The 24187-nt window shown below is 44.4% G+C and overlaps 1 protein-coding gene across 5 annotated transcripts in view; it reads left to right on the top strand.

Annotated features, from left to right (window-relative positions):
- ATF7IP (activating transcription factor 7 interacting protein) overlaps positions 1-24187 on the top strand; it is a 187320-nt gene that overhangs the window by 137772 nt on the left and 25361 nt on the right. For 3 of the 5 annotated variants that reach the window (XM_054988342.1, XM_054988344.1, XM_054988340.1), the window contains 3 exons: positions 2054-2218; positions 3672-3857; positions 11907-12016. In XM_054988342.1, the coding sequence (XP_054844317.1) occupies positions 2054-2218; positions 3672-3857; positions 11907-12016 (461 nt within the window). The remainder of the gene's footprint in view (positions 1-2053; positions 2219-3671; positions 3858-11906; positions 12017-24187) is intronic. The other 2 variants (XM_054988341.1, XM_054988343.1) reach the window with 2 other exon arrangements.

Here is a 24187-nt window from a genome sequence, read left to right as displayed (position 1 = left end):
GCTGACACAATAATAGTAAAGAGTGTTTTTTCTTTGCTGGTGTTACTACCATTTCGTAGATCTTCAAATGAACTTCAAATGACATTGCTACATCAGATTAGAAGGAAATTGTTTATAGCTATTCTGGGCCAAAGGCAAAATCCAAAACCAAGAACACAATTTTTAATACTTTTTATTAGAACCAACCAATGACATGTAACAATTTGCAAGCTTTTGAGTTTTCCAGAACTTCTTCAAGGTGGATGTTACAAAATAAAATTTTAAGTATAAAAAGTGGTTCAGAGGGAAGGAATGCCTCAGGATAAGATGTTTAGTCCTATTCAAGCCTGTATTGTGTGTTGGATGGAGAGCGGATTCAGATGGTGCTGGTTTCAAGATACAAAAGGCAACGAATCAATTACCAGAAGAAAAACATAAGTCCCAAGATATGTCTAATATATCTGTAGACCGGCCAGACTCGCCCCATTTTTGGATGACAGCATAGAACTCACATGGTAGTAATTTAGACTAACTCAGAAAATAAATTTAAGATTTTATTTTAAACTTAGCCATAAATTGAACACTGTTGCTCTTAATTCATCTCTTAATTCATATTCATACGTAAAGAATATACCTGTTTTCACTTTGGATATTATACTGGAAGCACAAAACGAGGGACGATGATTTGTCACTAAGAGTAATTCAGGTTACTTTCTGAAGAAGTGAGCTGTGGCTCATGAAAGTTCATACCCTAGCACAAATTTTTTTAGCCTTATAGGTGCTAATGGACTCGTGCTTTTTTCTAGGTTACTTTCAGGTTTGAAGACAACCAGAAATCCAGCAAATGCCTCTGAATTTTAGGATATGGTGTTTATGTTAAACATATAATAGAAAGTAAATCCAAACAAAATATTAAATTATACATATTTATAAAGAATATATCTGCTTACTGTTATTTAGGGTTTGGGTTATTTATAGGGTTGGGGCGGGGGTGCATGCGCACTCCCACAAGCATGATGTCGTCACTTCCAGGAAGTGACGTCATCACGTGGCGTCCCCCCCCCTGGAGCACGCCCATGGTCTGCAGGGGCTTGGGCCCAACCTGCGCCAAAATGGGCTTGTTTTGGGTCCCTTTTGGCATGGATCAGGCCCCTTTTGAGCTGCTGCAGAGCACAGGAGCACTCCTGCCCTCCGCAGCAACCCAAAACGGGCCCGATCAGCACCAAAGTGAGCCCGAAATGAGCCCATTTTGGCACAGATCGGGCCCATTTTGGGTCGCTGCAGAGGACAGGAGCGCTCTTGCCTTTCACAGCAACAAAAACGGCCCCATTTGGGCACGGATCGGGCCCGTTTTGAGCCACTGCGGAGCGCAGGAGTGCTCCTGCGCTCCTCAGCGGCCACAATCCAGGCCAAACTGGGCCGATCCAGGCGCCTGCTGTGCACGGGAGCGTGCAGTACTGCAGGGGAGCACTCACAGGTCACGCTCCCCCCAGGGCGGCCAGGTAAGTGGGGGCAGGGTGTGTGGGGGGGACAGGGGATCCCCCGCCTCCACAAGGGTTATGGTATGCCTAGTTATTTAGGAGATGCCAAAAACCTGGAAGGCATGTAGTGTTGTATCTGTACATACAAAGATAGCTGTCTGAAACAAATATGTAATAGTGCTGTGGTCATTTAAGTCATCCAGGTTAACCATGTGTAATTAGATGGCTTAGGTATGCAGCTAAAGTGTCTTGCTAGCTTCTTCTAAATAAGCTACAGTTCAACTTCTTGAGGATTTCCAAAACAGAAAACCTATTACAGGCTTGCATAGTATTTCATGAATTATGTGTGTACCACTGTACTATGGGGGCCTGTATGTACCGTATTGAACTGTACACATAAAGCCCTCCAATTCATATTTTGTTCATGTACTATGCAAAAATGGAATATAAATGGACTGTGTTGGGAAGAATGGCTACTAGAATATAAATTCTCAAAGACAGAATATGAAGTAGAATGGAAGATAATTGGAGTTAGTTTTTGCAGTTCCCTTTCTCTCTTGCCCTTAATTGCATGTCTACTTTTTTTTTTAAAGCAGAGAGTAAGAAGCAGAACCAGAACCAATCAAACACCTCTGGAATGGGCCTGCCCACCCAGTCTATAGCTCGTCCACTACAGCCAGTACAAACAAGTCCTCTTCAACAGGCAGGTGCGTCAGCAAGTGGCTTACCACAGACAACCATACATGTTCTTCCCACAGGTAATTTCACTATTTATAAAACCATACATGTTCTTTATATTAAAGCCATGTAGACTTTTCCATATACAACAGAGGGAGCAGCCATACATACGTTCAGAAATGCTCAAATGCAATAAAATATTAGTGGCTTAGCTGTCGGAAATTACTCTCTGGATGGAGATCAGAGTCACACGATTTTCTCTGTCTTTGAGAAACCTCATTGCAATAGCAGTTTCTCCTCTTTATAGTTTATTCAGAAAAGTTGTTTGAAAGATGCCCATATAATGTGCATTTGTTTCAGAAATTATCACTAGAATCTAGTTGAGGCTGGCTGATTGTTAGGCAATCTCTAGAACAGGGGTGTACAATATGCAGTGTAGTGGTTACAAGCAGCTTGTTGGCTCATCTGGTGCAGCCCATAGCCCTACTGCTGATTCCAGCAGATCAGCACATATGATTTGGCTCCACGACCCTGGTTGTCTGCAGCTCTCAGTAAAGGCCACCTAAGTGGTTTCATGAAAACTTGGTTGCTAGTGAAATGGCGCTGCAGAAGATGGGCATCCACCCCTGCCTTGTCTGCCCCTCAGTCACCTTCCCCAGCTTGCGTTAGGCATCTGCTCTGCTCTCCCACTCCAGGATTGTCTTCAGAAGCTCCTCATCCTTTTGGCTTTAAGAGAGAATGGGGGAGAACCTTGCCTAAGAATGAGCATAGCAGTAACTGCTTAAAAAAAGAAGTGGGGTTGTGGTGAGGAAGAACATCCTGCTGCTGAGGACAGTCAGGGACTGGATTGTGTACAAGCTCTGGAAAAGGACTAGACTTCATGGCAAGGAAAAGAGCATCTGCTTTGCAAACACTAAAACTTAAATGCTCGGCTATTCTTAAGGTGTCTGTGGAGGAGGGAGGTAACATCATGGTCACTTACTTTATTCTGATTCCCATTCTGTTCAGCGCTCAATTTACTGGTTGCAGTTGGCTCCTCTTGTGGGGCTTAAGAGTATTGTTTGATCTTTCCTTTTTTTCTGATCTTTATTCTGGCTGTGATGTACTCAACTGGTTATAATTACTGCTTTGCGTTGCAATGACATAATCATGTTCAAGTGTTGCTAGGTCCCTAGCATCCCAAGACCTGGAAATGCAGCATGATGGTGTCATATGCAAAGCCATCCCTTTAATTCCAGTCTGGTCCATATTACTGATTTGTGCATCCCTCCACTGGAGAATAACTTTAGAGATGCAAGTTTCACAAATTGCCTTTTCCAGATTGATCAGTGTGGTGGAGCATCATTGAATTGCTGTAGACATTAAAATAATTTTGAAAGCTGCTATTCTCTTTATTCTCATATGAAAGGCAAATGCAGTTGAGTGTTATGAGAAACACTGTTCACTAGGAATGATTCAAATGCTTTACTTTTCTGCAATGTTGGATTTCTAGATACAACATACTTCTTATATTCTGGTTATTCTGACTTCTAGCCCAGACAACTGTGAATGTAACCCATCGTCCAATGACTCAGACTGCTGCCCGGCTCCCAGTACCAAGAGCTCCTGCTAACCATCAGGTGGTCTACACTACTCTTCCTGCACCATCAGGGCAGACTCCTGTGCGAACCAATGTTATGCAGAGCCCTAGTTTAAGGCAGGTCAACCCACAAAGTTCAGGTAAGCAGCGTTTCTTGCAGATTCATTCTGTACTGTCTGTTCAGAATTTGAATAGATTTTTCTGATGTTGCTTCTGTCTGTACATAGGAAGGCAGTTTCAACCGGAGCTGCGTAGATTGGCCTGTTCAGATTTAGGCATATCTTAAATTTGTTTCAGAACTTGCAGCTTTTTATAAGGTGTAGATGTCCTTGTGTAGTTATGAATCCCTAGGGTCCTTGACATACATGAAAGCTTTGCATGACACACAAAGCAAATGCAGTTGCAATAAACTGCTGCTCCTGTACCCTCACTCATGGCTTAGGGCTTTACTTATGTGAGCCAGAAAAAATCATTAGAGAGTGCCCAACTATAAAGAAGAAATGGATGGGATATTTAATTATTCTGTAATGGATTGCTGCCTTCATAACAGATTCAAACCTACATGTGATGAAGATCTCCTCTAGAACGATGGCCTCATCAGTGATAGCTCATCACTAACTGTAGCAACCTGGTTTCCTCTCCTTTCAGAGGGAAGATGCTCTTCAGAAACCCTTAGTCATCCTAGTATTCACAAGTTCTTGGCTGGGATCTTATCTGTGTGCCCCACCCCTTTTGTTCATAAAGAGACATTATGGTGTAAGCTAGGCATGCCTCTACATCTGCATTAAGATATCATAGGAATTCACGTATTTCTGTAGCCTATTTGTGTGTTGTAAGACTGGCTCCCAGGAGATCAAGGTCACTAAATTCACTCAGCAGATCAGTGCATTACTGCAGCCCGTGGATCAAAGGGACAATGTCTGTTAATATAGTCTACTCAGCGGATTTCCCTCAGTATCAGTACCTTCCTAATAGTTCGGTCAGGGATTGTGGAATTGACATGCTTGTTCCATGGATGCGTTCTTGAATGGGAGGTTCTGCATCAAGTTTTGTAAGTTTTCATGTCTTGTTTCCCATGCTAGGATGTATGGATATTTGATGCTACTGCTTTCATGTAGGCTAAACAAAAATTGGAAGCTAGGTTTAGTTGTGAGGTTTCCTTCTCTTTAGCAAGCAGGAGACTAGGCATATCTACCATATTCATCAATACGTTTTTTGTTTTTTGATGCTTGTTTCACTCACATTAGGGCACATTTGCAGTTTTAACTAGGGCTTTTTACTTCACTTTTAAAAGCTTTCCCACTGAAGCTTTTTTCTGAAACTAGAAGAGTTCTCCCCTCCAGTTAGGATGTCAGGTTTTGATGATCCTGCCTGCTGCCAAAAGAAGAATAAACTTTTTTTCGCAGCTGGATGAACTGTAAGCCCAAATTGCTATTAGCAATCATCGGTACAGAAATAGTGGAATTATTTACAACTCTCTTAGCTTTTCAACAATATCTTTGGCCTTCCTTGATGATAAATCCACTAAGGTCATGCTAGATTCACACCATTATTTACTGTCAAAAGATGGTGAAGGATATTTGTCCTTTATTTGTTTTAATGCATTGCTTTAAAAGAGGTTTATTCAGAGATTCTTTAGTAAGTGTACTGTTCTGTCTTCTTCAGAAAGGAAGCAACAGATCTTTTTGGAATTGGACAAGTACATGATAGCATTTTTTGCAGAAAAGAAAGCCAAATTTATTCAAATAAATGCTGTACCATGTTGGAGATGATTTAATGTAGTAATAATAATAATAGTAATAATAACCAACAAAACATTCTATTTATGTACTGTGAGCTTCTGCCCCGCCCACTACGCGCTCGCCGCCCTCCACCATCTTCCCGGGGTTCCAGTGGGAGAGTTCCCTCAGCCTCAGAAAGGGTAGGGGGAGTGGTTAGGTCACCAAATCCTCCCTCCTGCCCTCTGGGTCATGAACCTGCACACTCTCTCAATCCAACTCACACCCAACTTCTCCTCCTCGGCTTCCTGGGGAACACTCACTTTTATAACCCCTTTCCAACCCTCCCCCTGAGGGTCAGCCAATCGGCCCTCATCCCTCATTACCTGCCCCTCTCCCCTTCTCTTCCCACCTAAGAATCCTCCCTGAGGCTGGCTCAACCCCTGCCCTTCACACAGGAGTGCCACCCCGTGTTTCCCAGCCAGTCAGGCCAGAGCCACTGTATCCCAGTTCCCCCGCCCCCTCTCAGAGCTTCCTGGCCTTTCCCTCTGCTGGCCTTGGGCTCCTCCTCCCTGGGTCCCACCCTTTGTCTGGCCTTCGGCAGCCTGGATGCAGCCCCGCTGTCCCCTGCCCTGGGAACTCCTGGGTCTGTCCCACTAGCCCCGTCGTCATGCGGATTTGCCACTTGCTGGGGCCCGCTGCTGGTTGCATCCCTGTGCCACTCAGCTGTTTGGCAGGCCCCACCAGCTGCCAGGGCTGCTGCGGCTCCGCCTGCTTGTTCATTTGCAGCCACGGCATTTCCTCTGGTGTCTCCTCCTGCTGGCTCCTGTCCCTGAGGCTCTTCTTCGCTCCCGGGGCCCTCCCCGACCCTCCAGCATATGAGTGGGGTGGTGGACCCCCAGGGGGGAAGCCCAGCCCACCCTTCCATGGGCTCGGAGGGGTATCGGTGGCGGCCAAGTCCAGCTCCAGCTCCGAACACACACACCCTCTGGGGTTAATTTTTATCATGCTGGTGGAGTCTTCGTGGATCCGCAACATGTTATCCACATTCACATGGAGTCGTCCTGGCCGATGTCGTAGAGTGAAGCTAAAAGGGAGCAAAGAAAGGTACCATCTGAGGATACGGGGATTGTGCTCTTTCATTCGGGACATCCAGAGGAGGGGGCTGTGGTCTGTGACCAAGGTGAAGGGGTTGTTGGTGAGATAGAACTGTAAGGTACCCACGGCCCACTTCACTGCTAGTGCCTCCTTTTCTACCGTTGCATATTCGATTTCTGCCAGTTGTAGCTTCCTGCTGAGGAACAGCATGGGGTATTCCTGCCCCTCCACCACTTGAGATAGGACAGCCCCCAGCCCTACATCTGAGACATCCGTCTAGACTAGGAGAGGCCGCTCAAAGTCGGGGTTGCGAAGTACAGGGGCACGGGAGAGTGCCCCCCGGAGGCTTTCAAAGGCTCGAATCCGTTGGGGGTACTGGATCACTGCCGGTTGGTCCTTTCTCAGGCAATTGGACAGAGGGCTGGCTCGGCTGGCAAAGTGGGGAATAAACTTGCTGTAGTACCCCACCAGCCCTAGGAACCTTCACATCTGCCATTTGGTCCGTGTTCGGGGGCTCTGTTCTAAGGTTCTAAGGTTACTTTCTCGGGTACTGGGCAGAGTATTCCCCAGCCAACCTGGTAGCCAAGGTAAGTCAACTCCCGGAAGCCGATTCGACTTTTCTGTGGGTTAGCTCATAGTCAAGCAGCCACCAGGGCTTTTAGGACTGTGTCTAGATGCTGTAGGCCTGACTGCCAATCTGGGCTAAATATTATTATATCGTCAATGTAAGCACGAGAGAACTCCTGGCAATGAGCTAACACTTGGTCAACCAGCCGTTGGAAAGTAGCTGCCACCCCGTGCAACCCAAAGGGCATTACATTGAACTGTAATAGCCCCTGGGCCATGGCGAAGGCCGTCTTCTCCCGATCAGCTGGCGCCATGGGCACTTGCCAATAGCCCTTAGTAAGATCAAGAGCTGAAAGGTATTGCCCCGTTCCCAGCTGGTCAATGAGAATGTCCGATCTCGGCATGGGGTATACATCAAAGGTGGCGATTGCATTGACTTGTCAATAATCCACACAGAACCGGACAGACCTGTCGGGTTTAGCCACCAACACTATTGCACTTCTCCAGGCACTGCGGGATGGTTTGATGACATCGAGACATAGCATGTCCTCCACTTCCTTAGCTATGGTATCCCATCTCTTCTGTGGCAGTGGTCTCCAGGGCGCCCGGGCTACCTTACCAGACAAGGTGGATATGGTATGCGATATCGTCGTCCAACCAGGCTGGCGGGAGAAGACCCCGGGGTTCTGCTGAAGAACCTCCTTCACTTGAGACCGCTGTATCTCACCCAGCTCCTCGTCTAATTTTGGTTCTTTCTCCGTCACTGCGGGGGTCCAGGGCAGGTCTCCCTCAGGTAGCTCCTGAGCCAGGTCGCAGTGGAGGGGTCCGGGTTCCCGCCAGGCCCTGAGATCGTTAATGTGAAGCTCTTTCTGATTCCGCCCCTCAGGCCCGCACTGAACCTCATAGGACAGGGGCCCTCGGACCTTTGTGATCTTATAAGGACCCTGCCAGTGGTCTCCCTGGCTGAGCCCCATGACCTGCTGATTCACGAGTACCTTATCGCCCACCTGGAACTCTCTGGCCTTGGCCTTCTTGTCACAATAGGTCTTCTGAGCTTGCTGGGCCTGGATCAAGTGCTGTCGGGCTTCTGCCCGGACAGTCTCCATGCGATTCTGCAGTTCCTGAACGTAGGTTGGAGCAGGTTGTGCCTCCACCCACAGGGGTGGTGCCCACTGCTCCTCCACTAGACTCAGTATCCCTCGGGGTTTCTGACCATAGACGAGCTCAAATGGTGCAAAGCCCGTGGAGGCTTGGGGGGTCTCCCGGATAGCAAAGAGCAGCGGGTCTAAGTACAGGTCCCACTGTCGAGGTTTGTTTCGGGCCAGCTTGTGCAACATAGTCTTCAGGGTCTGATTAAATCTTTCTACCAGGCCATCTGTCTGCAGATGATAAATACTTGCGAAGATCTGTCGGATGTGCAGGGTGTGACACAAGTGTCTTGCCAGGTTGGCAGTGAAGGGCTTGCCGCAATCCGTCAGGATTTCCTGTGGCAACCCCACTTGGGCAAAGAAGTGGAGGAGCACCCGGGCCACTCCCGGGGCCTTCATATCTCTTAAAACTGCTTCCAGGAATCGAGTGGCATAATCCACCAGGACCAGAATGTATTGTGCTCCTTGGGGAGGGGGGTCCGTGGCAGGGGCCCCACGAAGTCCATTGCGATCCGCCCAAAGGGCTCTTCAGTCACTGGCAGTGGGGCCAGGGGACCGTGAGCCGGTTCCGTGTGGACATCCGTTGGCAAATGGGGCACATACTACAGTACTGCTTGACTTTCCTGGCCAGAGTAGACCAGAAGAGGTGTGCTTCAATGCGTGCCATAGTGTTGGCTGCCCCCTGGTGCCCAGACCAAGGATGGTCATGCGCTGCTTTCAGTACTTCCAAGCGGTACGAGCACAGCACTAGCAGCTGTGGGGTCTCACCTGTTGGGCTCTTCACCAGTCGGTACCACAGCCCCCGTCTCGGATGACCCATGGTAGCCAACCTGCCCTTCGTGCATCCAGGTTACCCCCTCACGGCCGTCAGACGAAGAAGGCCCTCCAGGGACTCATCCTGTTCCTGTTCTTTCACGAACCTGGGATCTCTTTGCCAAATGGTGTGGAAATGTTCGGGGAGGTCACCGCTGCCGTCATGGGACGGAACCTCACCATGGGACACTCCTCGACATGCTGATGGAAACAAGCAATGAAGGTGCGGCAGACTATAGGGGGGCAGGAGATGTGACCAGATCATAGACACGGAACGCCCACTATCCAACAGGGCAGTCAACCGTCTCCCTGCCACCATCACCAGGATCACCATTGGCGAGGGCCGTGGCGGCCTTGTTGTCACCTGCATCGTGGTGTCCCAGCCCAGGTCACGCTTCATGAGGGGGCATTCCTTCTTCCAGTGCCCCCATTTTCCGCATGTGAAACGGCCCTTTGTTGCCCATTTCCTTGGCTAGACTAGGTGGTCTTCCTGCCAGGCCCGGGGGTGCTGACGGGCCCCCTGGATCCGGGGGCTGAGGCTCCCAGCGTCCGGCTTTGCAGCAGTGGGTGAGGGTTGCCCGGTCATGGCCCTGTTCGGGCTCGTCCACCCCTCTGACTGTCACTGGGATTTACCACTACCCCCCCACCGGTCCAACCTTCGGTGCATAGCCCGTCCTTGGGTTCAGCTGCCATAACGTTTTCCCACAGGGCTGTGGCCTCCTTAAGGGTGGTGGGTGTGTTGTAGGCCACCCAATTCCGGGCCTAGAGGGGAATGACCTGCAGCAATTGTTCTAGTATCACCTGGTCCACAATCCAGTGACCTTCGTCCGAAGTAGGCTTCAGCCATTGATAGGCAGCATCCCAGAGTGGCCACGAGCATCTGGGGCCAGTCTGTCTTTTGGAACATCAGGGCCCGGAACTTCTGTCTATAGGTGTTGGTGGTTATTTCATAGCGATCTAAGATAGCTGCTTTCAGCTTGTCGTAGTTGGCGCTTTCCTCTTTGGGTAGGGCCTTGAGTGCTGCCTGTGCCTCACCTGTTAAATATGGTCTGATGATAAAGGCCCACTGTCCCCGCGGCCACTGGGCCACTTCAGCCGTGCGTTCAAAAGCATCCAAGTATGCGTCGATGTCATCATCTGGCCCCGGCTTGGCTAGGTGGAATGGCAGCATCCAGGGATTCTGGGGTTGGGCCGCTGCCCCAGTGGCACTCTCACTTGTCTTTTCTAGTGCCCAGCGAAGGCCACCTGTGCATCGTGTTGTTGTTGGGCCAACGCCGCCTGAGCTTCTCACTGCTGTTGGGCCACTTCTCTTAGTAGCTGCCCCTGGTGTTTGGCCAGCCATTGGCCAAACTGGGTGAAATCCATACTAGCCTTTGTGGGACCGCCAGCCTCCCCAGTGGGTTCGCCTGATGCCTGTAGCGATGGAGGACATAGCAGAGGTCGGCTACCACTCCAACCCGCAGAGGCGGGAATATGTGGGAGCGGGTGGCTCACGGGCCTGTCAGTGCCTGCATTCTCCACCAGTTTGTGAGCTGCCACCCTGCCCACCACGCAGTCGCCGCCCTCTGCCGTCTTCCCGGGGTTCCAGTGGGAGAGTTCCCTCAGCCACAGAAAGGGCAGGGGGGGTTAGGTCACCAAGTCCTCCCTCCTGCCCACTGGGTCATGAACCTGCACACTCTCAATCCAACTCACATCCAACTTCTCCTCGGCTTCCTGGGGAACTCTCACTTTTATAACCCCTTTCCAACCCTCCCCCTGAGGGTCAGCCAGTCGGCCCTCCTCCCTCATTACCTGCCCCTCTCCCCTTCTCTTCCCACCTGAGAATCCTCCCTGAGGCTGGCTCAACCCCTGCCCTTCACACAGGAGTGCCACCCCCTGTGTTTCCCAGCCAGTCAGGTCAGAGCCACTGTATCCCAGTTCCCCCGCCCCGTCTCAGAGCTCCCTGGCCTTTCCCTCTGCTGGCCTTGGGCTCCTCCTCCCTGGGTCCCACCCTTTGTCCGGCCTTCGGCAGCCTGGATACAGCCCTGTTGTCCCCTGCCCTGGGAACTCCTGGGTCTGTCCCACTAGCCCCATCATTGTACGGCTTTGCTGCTTGCTGGGGCCCGCTGCCGGTTGCATCTCTGTGCCACTCAGCTGTTTGGTAGGCCCCACTAGCTGCCAGGGCTGCTGCGGCTCCGCCTGTTTGTTCGTTTGCAGCCGTGGCATTTCCTCCGGTGTCTCCTCCTGCTGGCTCCTGTCCCTGCAGCTCTCCTTCGCTCCTGGGGCCCTCCCCGATCCTCCAGCAGGTGAGTGGGGTGGTGGACCCCCAGGGGGGAAGCCCAGCCCACCCTTCCACAGGCTCGGAGGGGTATCGGTGGCAGCCAAGTCCAAGGCAGACGGGTCCAGCTCCAGACATATACTGCCCTTCAGGACAACTTAACACCCACTCAGAGGAGTTTACAAAGTGTGTTGTTATCCGCACAGCAATGACTCTGTGAGGTGGGTGGGGTGCTCAGAGAAGCTGTGACTGACCCAAGGTCACCAAGCTGGCTACAAGTGGAGGAGTGGGAAATCAAAACTGGCTCTCCAGATTAGACTCCCGCTGCTCTTAACCACTACAACAAACTAGGAATTGAAATAGTATTTGTATAATATGGTTATGATTTTTTGTGTAATACTTGTTCTTTAGTTTCCTATGTATATACTGTGCTGTATAGGATGGAAAGCTTTAACAGTCTTAAATAAGGGTATCCACAAAAGATTGTTTATAATTTTAAGCAAGTAAATTAACAGAAAGTTATCACCAGGCAAAATTATTCTTTGCAATCTTTTGTATATTATTATCTTTCTACTGGTGTCTGTGCAGGTGTGACAGTGAGAATGCCTCAGACAGCGTATGTTGTAAACAATGGACTGACCTTGGGGTCTGGAGGGCCACAGCTCACAGTGCATCACCGACCATCTCAAGTGCATTCGGTAAGTACTGTCATCCAGTTGCTGAGGTGAACATAATGGAAGAATCTTGTCAACATAGCCCCGTCTGCAAATACTTAAATCTTTGGATTGGTGCCATGTAGACAGAAGAGTCCTGTCCTAGCCAACTTGAGGGGAACCCCCCCACACTCCAGTTGTGCATAAAAGTCTGAAATCTGGAGGGGAAGTGGGTTTAAATCAGAGGAGTGTTTTTTGTGCATGCTTACACAACACTTCATTGGAGCTGCTGCCTCATAGTGTAGGCATCAGTACTACAGGTGAGTAAGGAATGGGAGTCACTGCAGAACGTCTGTGGCAGCCAGGTGGCCTGGCTGACAGGTAGCCCAGCTGACAAGGGGAAAGGGGAGGATGGGCAGGCAAACAGAGTGGCAAGGAGAGGAACAGGAGGGTGGGGCAGGCAGCAAGTGAGGGGGTAGGCGGGTGGGGGAGAGAGGGGAGGGCAGACTGAGGAAAGAGGGGGCAGTGGGGGGGTAACGGACAGGTGTGGAGCAGTGTTGGGGATAAGGGAGGAAGGAAACTGGAAGGTCATTACTTGAAAGCAAACCAGGCATTTAAAATGGACAAATACAGAAACTAACAGGGAAATAGTATTATCTTTACAGATTGCAGTTTGGTCCTTGGATCACGTGTCATTTGATAGAAATTTTGGAAAGCATGAGGAATAAGGCTATTGGACTAGAATTCTGTGAGAAGTGCAGGGGAGAGGCTTAAAATCTCTGTTTATGTATTGTAGTATTGTTTAGTGCTCTGTTTATTGCTTTGGCAAATATCCAGGCTTTGTGTTTATATTCATATTGGACCAGTAGTATTATTTTCCCATTAGTTCAATTATTGCATAATTTACTGAATGTCTCATCTTCTAGAAATGTCAAATATGTCATCTACGGTCCACTTTACTTAAACAGAAACAAACTGCCTTTAAAAGCTCATGCCAATCTAGGTCCAAAATAGATGTTTCATATCAGATGTCAAGTGTTTCGATATTGATATGCTGATGCTGTGTACGATTGGATGATCACATAAGGCAAGTGTATTTAAATAGAGAAGCTTAATGGCTCAGTGTTAGAGCTTCTGCTTTTCATCCAGAAGATTCCAGGTTCAACCCTCAGCATCTCCAGCTAAAAAGATAAGGTGATACGTAGCATGAAAGACCTTTACCTGAGACCCTAGAAAGCCACAGCCAAATAGAGTGGACAGTAGTCTGATTCAGAGTAAGGCAGCTTTGTATGTGTAAATACGACTGGCACTTACAGGATTTTTATGCAGGTGAGTGTTTTACCTGTGGCCTACATAACAACTGTTCATTGTCGGTCTTCTGTACAGTACCACATGAATGTGCTTACATGTAGGCCTGCCAATTGGAGATGTTTTGCAGCTTTTAATCCACTAAGAGGTGCCTCCCTCCCCCTCAAGCACATGCACGGCCATTTCCCACCAAAACCGCTCATGGTCTGGGAGAGGCAGCACCCCCAATCCTCAGTTCCTCTTTCTCTGCCAGTCTAAGAGGTTCTTCTCGTTGCTTCTTCCCATCTTTTTGATCGCCTAACAGTGAGAGTGAGGGAAGGGTAAGTGAAGACACCCCTTATCTTGTAAGAATGACTGGAAAGCCCTTTTCAAAGAATGCACTCAGTGCAATACCAAAATGACAAGGACTGAGAGGCGCTGTCTTTGCCTCATCGGCCTAGGAAAAAGACATAATGTGAGTTCTTACAAACACTGTCAGAACTTCACCTCAAAGGCTTTGGCAGAAAGATCCACTAGGGTCAAAGCTGTATTGTGGGAGGGGTTTTTATCAGCATCAACCAAACCCTCCACAAAAGCTGCGAAATCCTCTGCTCTTGCAGAGCTAGCTGAGCAATCAGATCTGATGTCACTATCTGCTCTGATGTCGAAGGCCCCAAGCCCTTCAGAATTGCCATTGGCATCTTGGATCCAGCAACTCAGTTTGACTTCAGAGAATTGGAGCTCATCAGAGCATCCTAAGAGCCAACAACATCATTCTGCCTCAGGCTCTCTAAGCCATTCGGATCCGACTCAAATGCCTACGATCTGATAACACTCAAAGTCAAGGAAATCCTCAGTTGTGCCAGCCAGTGCTACAAATGTAGCTCTGGCTGCTCATTCGGATCCAAGCACAGAGAGATTTGAGGGGACAGAGGCACAGTTGGAGTTTTCAAAACCACTGAGGAAGAAAGCCAGACCTAAGTCCCATCACTCCTCCAAACAGAAGGAGACTTCTGGCGACTAATATGGGGGAACCATGTGAAGCTGAAATTGTTGCGGCTCCATGCACACCTTTGGTACCATCAGTCTCCTCTTCAGAGGGAGAGCTACCAAGAGCAATTCATTCGATGCCAAGGCATCAGATTCAGAGGCAAGACTCATACCAACCTTGCTGTACTCACAGGTGCCCATCCTGATTTCACCAGGAAATACCTTTAGCGTATGATTTTTTTAAAATGAAATTTTTAAACAATAACATAAAAGCTATAGACAACAAACATAGAAGATAAAAAACAACATTCTAAAAAGTAGACTCACAATACATAAAAAAGTGAGAAAAAAGAAAAAGAAACCCTTACACTAAACTACAGATTCCAATTTTCTCCACCACAAATATAGATCATTTTCAGAGTCTCACTTATTCTAAGTTAAACATAAGAGCCCTCTTTTTTCTATTGTTCATGATTTTTAATCCATAAATCCAGATGTCATCAAGTTCTCATTATCCATTTCATGTAAAAAGTCTATAAATGGTTTCCATTCAGTCAAAAATGCAACTAATGTCTTTTCCCTAATTGGTGAAGTAAGTTTTGCCATTGACACAAACTCCTACACTTTTATCCACCATTCCTTCACTGTAGGCAATGTTGGAGTTTTCCACTTTTGTGCATAGAGTACTCTTGCTGCCATAATCAAATATAAAAACAAAGTTCCAAAGCTTCTTTCCAGTTGGCTGTCCATTATTCCCAACAAAAAAGTCTCTGGTTTCAACTGGATTTTAATCTTCTGAATCGATGATTGTATCTGCAACCAGAAACTCTTTGCTTTCTTACATGTCCACCACATATGACAAAATGTCCCTTCTTGTTTAGCACATTTCCAACATACATTTGAAGCATCCTTATACATTCTAGCAAGTTTTTCAGGGTCATATACCAATGATACATCATCTTGTAGAAATTTTCTTTGATACTAGAGCTTAATGTAAATTTCAACTCCCTTGTCCACATATTTTCCCACTGCTTCATTAATATGTCATATCCACAATTATTTGCTCATTTAATCATACATTCTTTTACTTGCTCTTCTTCTGTCTCAAACCTTAACAGAAGTTGATACATTTTAAAAATAACATGTTCATCATTTGTACAGAGTGCAATTTCAAATTCAGTTTTAGATTGCTCAAAGTCATATTGACTCTTATCTAGTTTAAATCTCTCCAAGATTTGCATATTGGGAAACCACTGGCAAACATGCCCTTCTGCTGCTAAATCCTCTCTTGATTTAATTTTAACTTGACCTTGAGAAAATTCCAACAAATCATGATAAGTTAACCATTTAGTTGGACTCACCATTTCCCGTCTAAAATGAGTTTCCTGCGACGACAACCAAAGGGGTATTTTTGAATAAAACCTAGGTTTGTATTTATTCCATACTCTCAAAATGGCACGCCTTACATCATAATTACTAAACTCTACATTGCCTTAACTTTGTCATACCATAGATACCTATGCCCCCCCCAAGCTTATGATGATGATGTGGGAGAACCATTCAGGGAAGAGTTGGTCAGATCTGTCTTCAAAGGCAGATCCTAAATCGCATCGACACCAACACATCATCCCTAAATCTTCTATGGCATTCCTATAGTCTGAGTTGGACCCTGAAGCTTATCAGAGTGAACAAGCCACAGCTTACCATCTGACCCTTCCCCTGATAAGTCAGTGAACAAGGGATGTTCAGTCTCATGATCTCGGTCTCACGTACCAACAACTTTTGCCTATATGGTGAACAGATGTGTCATATGACCAAATTGCTGGACGTTGATGTGTCATCCTTGGATCCTGCCCTGACCTGGATAGCCCAGGGGAGCCTGATCTCAGAAGCTAAGCGGGGTTGGCCTTGGTTAGTAATTGGATGGGAGACCTCCAACGAAGACCAGGGTTGCAGAGGCAGGCAATGGCAAACCACCTCTGTTAGTCTCTTGCCACGAAAACCCTACCAGGGGTCGCCATAAATCAGCTATGACTTGAGTGCACTCTCTACTCCATTGTGGATCCTAAGACAAAGGATAAAATATGCTAGCATTTATACTCTGGGAACCCAGCCAATACTGTCTTCCCTATGATGGAGGGATTTGTAGATGTCTTCTCTATGTGAGAAACCAGCATCTGTGTCGCCTTCATCCAAAAAAACTTATATTTTGGCAACTCTTATTATAAAGATTGTGAATTATGTAGCTATTTGGGGGCTTACCAAATTTTCCTCTGGAACAAGATGGCGGCAAACAATAACCATCTGCTAGAGGAACAGAGAATGTTAATAAAAGTGATCCAGGAAGAGGCATTGAGGCTATCCAGACAGCACTTCAATGCGGGCAGGAACATGATCAATTCATCCGCTAGAGCGTTGGCAAAGGCTATAGTGCTTAGGAGGCATGCGTGACTTCATTCAACAGCCTTACGTATAGAAATACGGAGCAGAGTGGAGGACTTACTGTTTGAGGGCCAAACACTGTTCTCCATAAAAACTGATTACTACCTCTCGCATAAGTGAAAGGATTGACAGACCACGAGGTCTTATGGGATCCTGCCACTGAGCCAACAGTCAGAATCAAGACTTCCCTATAGACAATTGATCAGTCGTATAGAGGGCGTTATCACAGATACCAACTATATCAGTATCGTCAGAGCCACTCAGTCCCAGTTAACCAAGGGCAATGTTAAAGACAGAAGCCACCATATAAACTAAGGCAGGGTACGCACCTGTCCTCTAACAAAGATCAGACTCAGAATCCAAAGCAGTTCTAACTAGAACAGCAACAGTGTGTAGTATTCGGTGATAGACTCACCTTTTTTGTTTAGCATGGGGCCTTATCACCTCAGATTTATTCATGTTGGAGATAGTTGAATATGGTTATAAAGTTGAGTTTGACAGTTGACTGCTTCTGAGTCTTCCTCCAAAATTTATACAGGACTTTTCACCTGCTCTGGCCATAGAACTGAGAGCATTATTAGAGAAAGGGGCAGTTCAGCAAATCCCTGCATCTGAATCCCAACTGGAGTTTTATTCCAGGTTTTTCCTGGTCTAGAAAAAGGATGGGTGCTTCAGACCCATATTAGACATAAGAAATTTAAACAAATATGTTGGAGTACACAGATTTAGAATGGTGACCCTTAACATGGTGTTACAATAACTTCCCCCCAACTCTTGCTTTGCTGTATTGCATCTGAAGGATGCGTATTTTCACATTTCCATCCATTCTCATAGGAAATTTCTAAGGCTTACATTTGAAGGACATGTTTACCAATACCAGGTTCTACTGTGTGGATTGGCTGCAGCCTCTAGGGTCTTTATGAAATGCATGGCATTTCATAGTCGCCTACCTCAGAACACAGGGATGCTCGATATACCCTTATTTAGATGATTGGCTGATATCAGTCCATAGAAAGGTGCCATAACATGGGACTTGTATTAATTTCAAAAAGTTTAATTTAAACCCTTCCAGGAGGGTACAATTTGTAGGAGCAGTCCTTGTCACTTCTCTAAACAAGGCATTTCTGCCATCAGAGAACATCCTAATAAGTAGCATCCTAACATCCTAATAACCAAATTCCCCCTTATATTATCAGAAGTCGTTCCCAACTTGAAGATATAACTTCTTGGTAATTTAAATAACGTACCACAGGAGCCCATATATCTTCATACCCTTGAAGGGAGAAATTTATCAGTCTCAAAAAAAAAAAAAGAATTATTTGTAATTCTACCCATAACATAGTTGTACCAAAGTTTCTCTTGCCCCAGCGAGATGGAGGGAAAGGTGATTTCCATCCAGCAGCTATAGTGAGTCTGGCAGTAGCTGTCAATAAGGAGATCAGATTCTTCTGCTGTTTAGAGACAGCAGAAGAGGACCAAAGATCTAACAAAAATTCTGGGGTAAATGGTACTGCAAAATTTGACACCCTTTCAATTTGCTCCGTCCAAAATGCTTGAATAACAGAACAAGACCACCAAATGTGTAAATAACCTATTTGATTACAGTTTTTCCAATAAAATTGATTATAGGTTTTTGTTATCTTACTCAATTGTAATGGAGTATAATACAAGAATGTAAATGGTTTGAAAAATTGAAAATGGGTGTTATATATTTTGGATATTTATTTTTAACCCACCCTCCCCACAAGCGGGCTCAGGGCGGGGTACAACATTGATTAAAATACAACTTAAAATCAATCATAAAAACAGCAACAGATAAAATACTGTACCCCTTTCGGGGCAACCAGCATCAGTGGACTTTCCATACCCCTTGTAGAGGGAGACTGGTGGAAGGCTCAGCAATGATGGGCTAAAATTAGCCTCCACCATATGCCTGGCGGAACATCTCTGTCTTACAGGCCTGCCTAAATGACACAAGATCCTGGTGGGCCCGAGTGTCCTCAGACAGAGAGTTCCACCAGGTTGGGGCCAGGACCTTGAGGATGAGTTCCAAATTCTGATCCATTCCTCTGGAGAAATAGCTTTCCCCAATTCTTTTTCCCGTTATCTAGATCACATAATGATTTATACAATAAGGAACATATATCTTTGTTTCTTCTCCTCCATATGAATAATTTCTTCAAATTTAGTAAGTGCCCTAAAAAGCTCTCCTGATTTGTTTAATTTATGAAAGAGGTCTCTTATCTGAAAGTATTGAAACCACCCCAAAGAGTGCTCCAACTTATTTTCAGCTTCCTCCTTAGTAATGTATACGCCTGACTTAAGCCAATCCAAAATATAATCCATTTGTTTATTATCCCAAGAATGGAAGGCTTTAAGTTCCTGCTCAGGGGGAACCCACTTCTGAGCAACAAAGGGTGAAACGGGTGAGATTCCCAGAGCTATTTTTGATCTCACTAAGTCCTGATTGATCTATTCATAATGCTGAACCTAATCCTGGCTTTTTTGTATGATCACAAGAATCTATTAATTGATATTTGCCGCTGTTGCAGTTTATACCTGGATATCTCAATGAGAATAGAATTTAAAAAAATTAAATTTAGGAAGAACAAAACTTTTAACAATTGAGATTCTCTCTGCCCAATTAAAAAATCGTTTATTCCAAACCTCAGACTTCCGCATCATCTCAATATAATTTCTCAAAATTAATCTTTAATGGATTTCCTAACTTCAGTGGAATTTGAATTCCTAGATATCTCCAAGATTTAGTAATCCATCAGAAAGGGAATTTATATTTCAGATATTGTATAGTGGGAGAAATAAGGTGAATCGGAAACATTTCAGACATCTGATTAATCTTAAACCCTGATATAGTACCATACTCAATTAACAGCTTCTGAATGGCTTCCAAAGATGTTTCGGGCGAAGTCATATACTTAACCATATCATCTGCATATAGCGCAATTTTATGCTCTTCTCCAATCCTTATTCCTTTAATACCTGCAGACTGGCAGATTGCTTCCACCAAAGATTCTACTGCCATATTGAACAATGGTTGGGAAAGGGGAATCTTTAATGGGTGCCTCGATAAGTGCTAAAAATAGAAGAAAGGAACCCATCCATCTTGTTTAACGGCTTAAATTTTGCTGTCCGATCATAAAAATATTTTTGTTTATCCTGAACTTTCTGAAGATCTTCTTGCACGCCAATGGATATTTTAGGGCACAGTACATCAGTCATTACTGGCAGTTTATTTCTTACATTCTGCCCATCAACATCTGAGCTGGTGAATACAAAATTCCAGTAACAGGTGTGTTATAATATTCCAATAGTGCCAAATATGTGCATCTTCTGCCTTTTTAATAAACTGTTTTAAGGAATGAGCTATTACTTCAACCTTTCCATTTGCTTGTGGGTACCCTGGACTACTAAGCCATTATTCAAATCCCCAATCCTGAGCGAACTGCTGAAATTCTTGACTTGCAAAAGGCATATTATCTTAGGAATGCCAGGCCAAGCAAACACAGCCTTAAGTTTAGCAATCACAGCTCTTGTAGTCTTATCAAGTAAGCTCAATACTTCTGGATATTTTGGAAAGTAGTCTACCACAAGAACGAATGGTGAGGAACCATATTCAAAAATATCTACACCCACTTTTCCCCACGGTAATTCAGGAGTCTTGTGTGGTATAAGTGGCTTCTTTTAATTTTTTGATGCTCAACACGCATACACAGAACAGTTTCCAACCACTATTTCAATATCATTACACATACCAGGCTAATACGTCAATCCTGTTGCCCTAGCTTCAGTTCTCTGCGTACCCTGATGCAACTCATAAAGTTGGAACAATGTATTTTGCCTTTGAGACAAAGAATAACCCACATAAAGAATACCGTCTTCACAGCATAAGGAATGCTTCACAGACCAAAATGGCTTTGCCACAAGTGGAACATTTCTCAAGTGCTGTGACCATCCTTGCCTTGTAAGAGCTACCACCACTTGAAGTTGACAATCTTGACTTGTTGCTTCCTGTATAGTAGCTGTTCCTTCTGGATGCATAGCTATTGTACTCAATTCATGTACTTATCTCTCTCCTACTGATTCATCGTCACTTACAGGAGGGTCCACAGTAGTTCGTGATAATGTATCAGCAAGATACATATACTTCCCTGGGGTATACACAATGTTAAGTTCCTATCTCTGAAGCTGTGAAAGCATACTTTGGAAGCGAGCAGGAGTCCTACCAATTGGCTTTTTAAAAATTCTAGTGGTTTATGATCAGTCTGAACTAAAACAAACTTGCCAAACACATATTTATGGAATTTTCTCATTGCATACAATACAGCCAGTACCTCTGTTTGAGCATAATTTTGTTCTGATCAACTAAGTGACCTCAGGGCATAGGAAACTGGCCTATTCTCCTGAAGCAAAACATGCTCCCAGGACATTCTTTGATGCACAACTACTGACTTTGTAATAACAATAACTGTTTAACCATTTCAGAGGTCTTTTCTTTTAAAACTATAAACTATACACCATAACATAATAAACAATAAACATAGAGAATAAGAAAAAACACAATTCTAAACATGACACACTAACAATACATACATCTATATAATTAAAAGGGAAAGGGAAAAGAAAACAAACAAAAAAACTAGATTATACTACAGGTTGAGTTCCGATTTTCTCCGCAACAAGTATAGATCATTTCTAGAGTCACACTTATTCTAGGTTAGTCATAAAAGCCCTCTTTTTTCTATTGTTCATGTTTCTTAATCCAAAAATGTAGATGTCATTAAATCCTTATCCATTTCATGCAAAAAGTCTTTTAAGTTTCTGTTCAGTCAAGAAGTTAACTAATATCCTTTCTCTAATCAATGCAGTAAGTTTTGCCATTGACTCAAACTCCAAAACTTTTGTCAACCATTCCTCCACTGTAGGCAATGTTGTAGTTTTCTACTTTTATGCATAAAGTCCTCTTGCCACGGTAATAAAGTATAAAAACAGTGTTGTTCTAAAGCTTTTTTCCAACTGGCTGTCCGTTATTCCCAATAGAAGAGTCTCTGGTTTCAGATGAAGTTTAATCTTCAAAATCTTCTGAATTGATTATTGTATCTGCAACCAAAAGCTCTTTGCTTTCTTACATGTCCACTACATATGAAAAAATGTCCCTTCTTGTTTGGCACATTTCCAACATACATTTGATGCCCCCTTATACATTCTAGCCAGTTTTTCAGGAGTGATACCAACGATACATCATTTTGTAAATTTCTTTAATACTGGAGCTTAATATAAATTTCAGCCCTCTTGTCCACATATTTTCCCATTGCTCCATTAATATATCGTGTCCACAATTTTTTGCCCATTTAATCATTCTTTTACTTGCTCTTCTTCCGTCTCAAACCTCAACAAAAGTTTATACAGAAGTTTTTCCACTCGAATATCTGCTTGGATCAAAAGACAGATCATGAGTTTATCCCATCTGCATTCCTACGACTGCTTGCCAGGGGGGCTTTTTTGCTGAGACAGAGGTTTTGGCATTGGTCCCTCCTATAGCATTTGGAATCTGGGAAAGTTATCTTCACTCATAGCAGTGCTGGAGTCGATAATTGACACCAAGCTTTCCACTCCTCATTTCTTGATGTTAGAAGAGACTAATTTAAGTTAATGAAGAGAGATTTTCTCCAAGACAATGAGATAACATCCTTTGAGGAGAGACCCTTTTTTAAAGGAGATATAAAGGATGTTTGAATAAATCTTTCTTATTCCAGCTTTTCGGAGGATTTTTAGACTTGAGAAGTGAAAAGTCTAAAGACTGAATGTTTTTTCAAGATTTATTAATGTATATTTGGACATTTTAGGAGGAAAGTACTTTTGCAATTAAAAGCATTGCTTAGTAAAGGAACAGTTAAGCTGGGAAAGTGAAACTGGGAAAACAACTGTTTGTTTTGGCTATACAAGATAAGGAACACCTGGACTGTGTTAATGTTTTCTTTCTGTTGCTATGGAAATGGGACTCGGAAGAGATACAGTTGCTATAGTGAAGGAGAGACACTACTAAGAGAATTTTAGACGTCTACTGCCACCCTGTGGCACCTTCTGGCAACTACAGAAATAGCTACAAAGTATGACAACAACAAAAAAAACTTGCTGTGGATCTCTAGATCTTCCAGAAATTGAACAATTTCAGAAGCATTTTCAACAAATGGCTGATAAGATGGATGAGTTGGGGAAGAATTTGGGGGCCAAATGGACTCCCTTGAGAAACAAATAGACAAAAGGATTGTTGCTTTGAGAGATCAAATGACAGGGCAAGTTCAAAAATTGGACTGATCTATGAAACAAGTTTCTGTAGAAGTGAATCAAATTAAGCAGAAAGTTGAGACAATAGAAAACAAAGTAGATTCTCATGATATTTTGATTGAAAAACAATTAGACAGCTTGGCACTGTTACAAATGCAAGAAAAGAATTTGCCCTGAGGTTTAGATCAATCCCAGAAGATTGTGAGGATATTGTAGACAAAATTACTGTGGCTTTGGTGGAGTTTTTGGACTGGGATCAGGATGCAATGCAAATGGAAATGGATTGAATATACAGAATTAACTCTAAATTTGCTAAAATGAGAAAGCTCCCAAGGGATGTGCAGGTCTACTTTGTAAGAAGAAGAGTGAAGGAGAAAATTCTACAACAGCGCTATATCATAAAATTAATAATTGATGGTGCCCAGATTATAGTTTTGAAAGAAATTCCCATCCGATTTCTGCGTAAATGCAAGGATTATAGCTTTCTGGTGGAAAAGCTAAAACAAAAATATTGCTTTTCAATGGGATACTCCAGAAGGTGTGATTTTTACATTTCAAGGGCAAAGATTTAGACTGAATTCAGTACATAAAGCCAGAGACTTTCTTGAAAAATATAGGCATCAATTGGAGCAGAGCAAAGAAGAGGAGGAAGTGGATGCCCATACTTAACTCTGCTCTTTACTTTTACATTTATTGGGAGCCCCCCCCCATTATATTAAATTTTGAAATCTCACAGCACTATGGATTACAAAAACATGGAATATTAATGGAGCAAATTCAGCCCCAAAAAGGAAGAAAATTTTTCACTAATTAAAGAAACTAAAATATGATTTGATTTGTTTGCAAGAAACTCATATTGGGAGAAAAGATATAAAATTTCTGACATAAAATTTTCGGTGAAGAATTTATAGCAGCAGATACCAAAAAGAAGAATGGAATTGCTTTATACATCAAGCCACATTTAAAGCCTAAATTGATAATGAGTGATGAGTATGGAAGATATGTGGCCGTAGAAATTGATGTACAGGGGACAAAAACATTGTGGTGGGTCTTTACGCTCCAAATGAGAATAAAACTGGATTTTATTTAAAAAATGGGGATTGTTTAACAGATCTAGCATATGAAATCTATTGTTTGATGGGGAACTGGAATGGAGTGTTCGATCCAAAGCTATATAGATGCTCTGTGAAA

The sequence above is a fragment of the Eublepharis macularius genome, chromosome 9, assembly GCF_028583425.1.
Source record: "Eublepharis macularius isolate TG4126 chromosome 9, MPM_Emac_v1.0, whole genome shotgun sequence".
Taxonomy (NCBI): domain Eukaryota; kingdom Metazoa; phylum Chordata; class Lepidosauria; order Squamata; family Eublepharidae; genus Eublepharis; species Eublepharis macularius.
The sequence above is the reverse complement of the archived record's forward strand: the minus strand, read 5'-3'. Positions and strand labels throughout refer to the sequence as shown.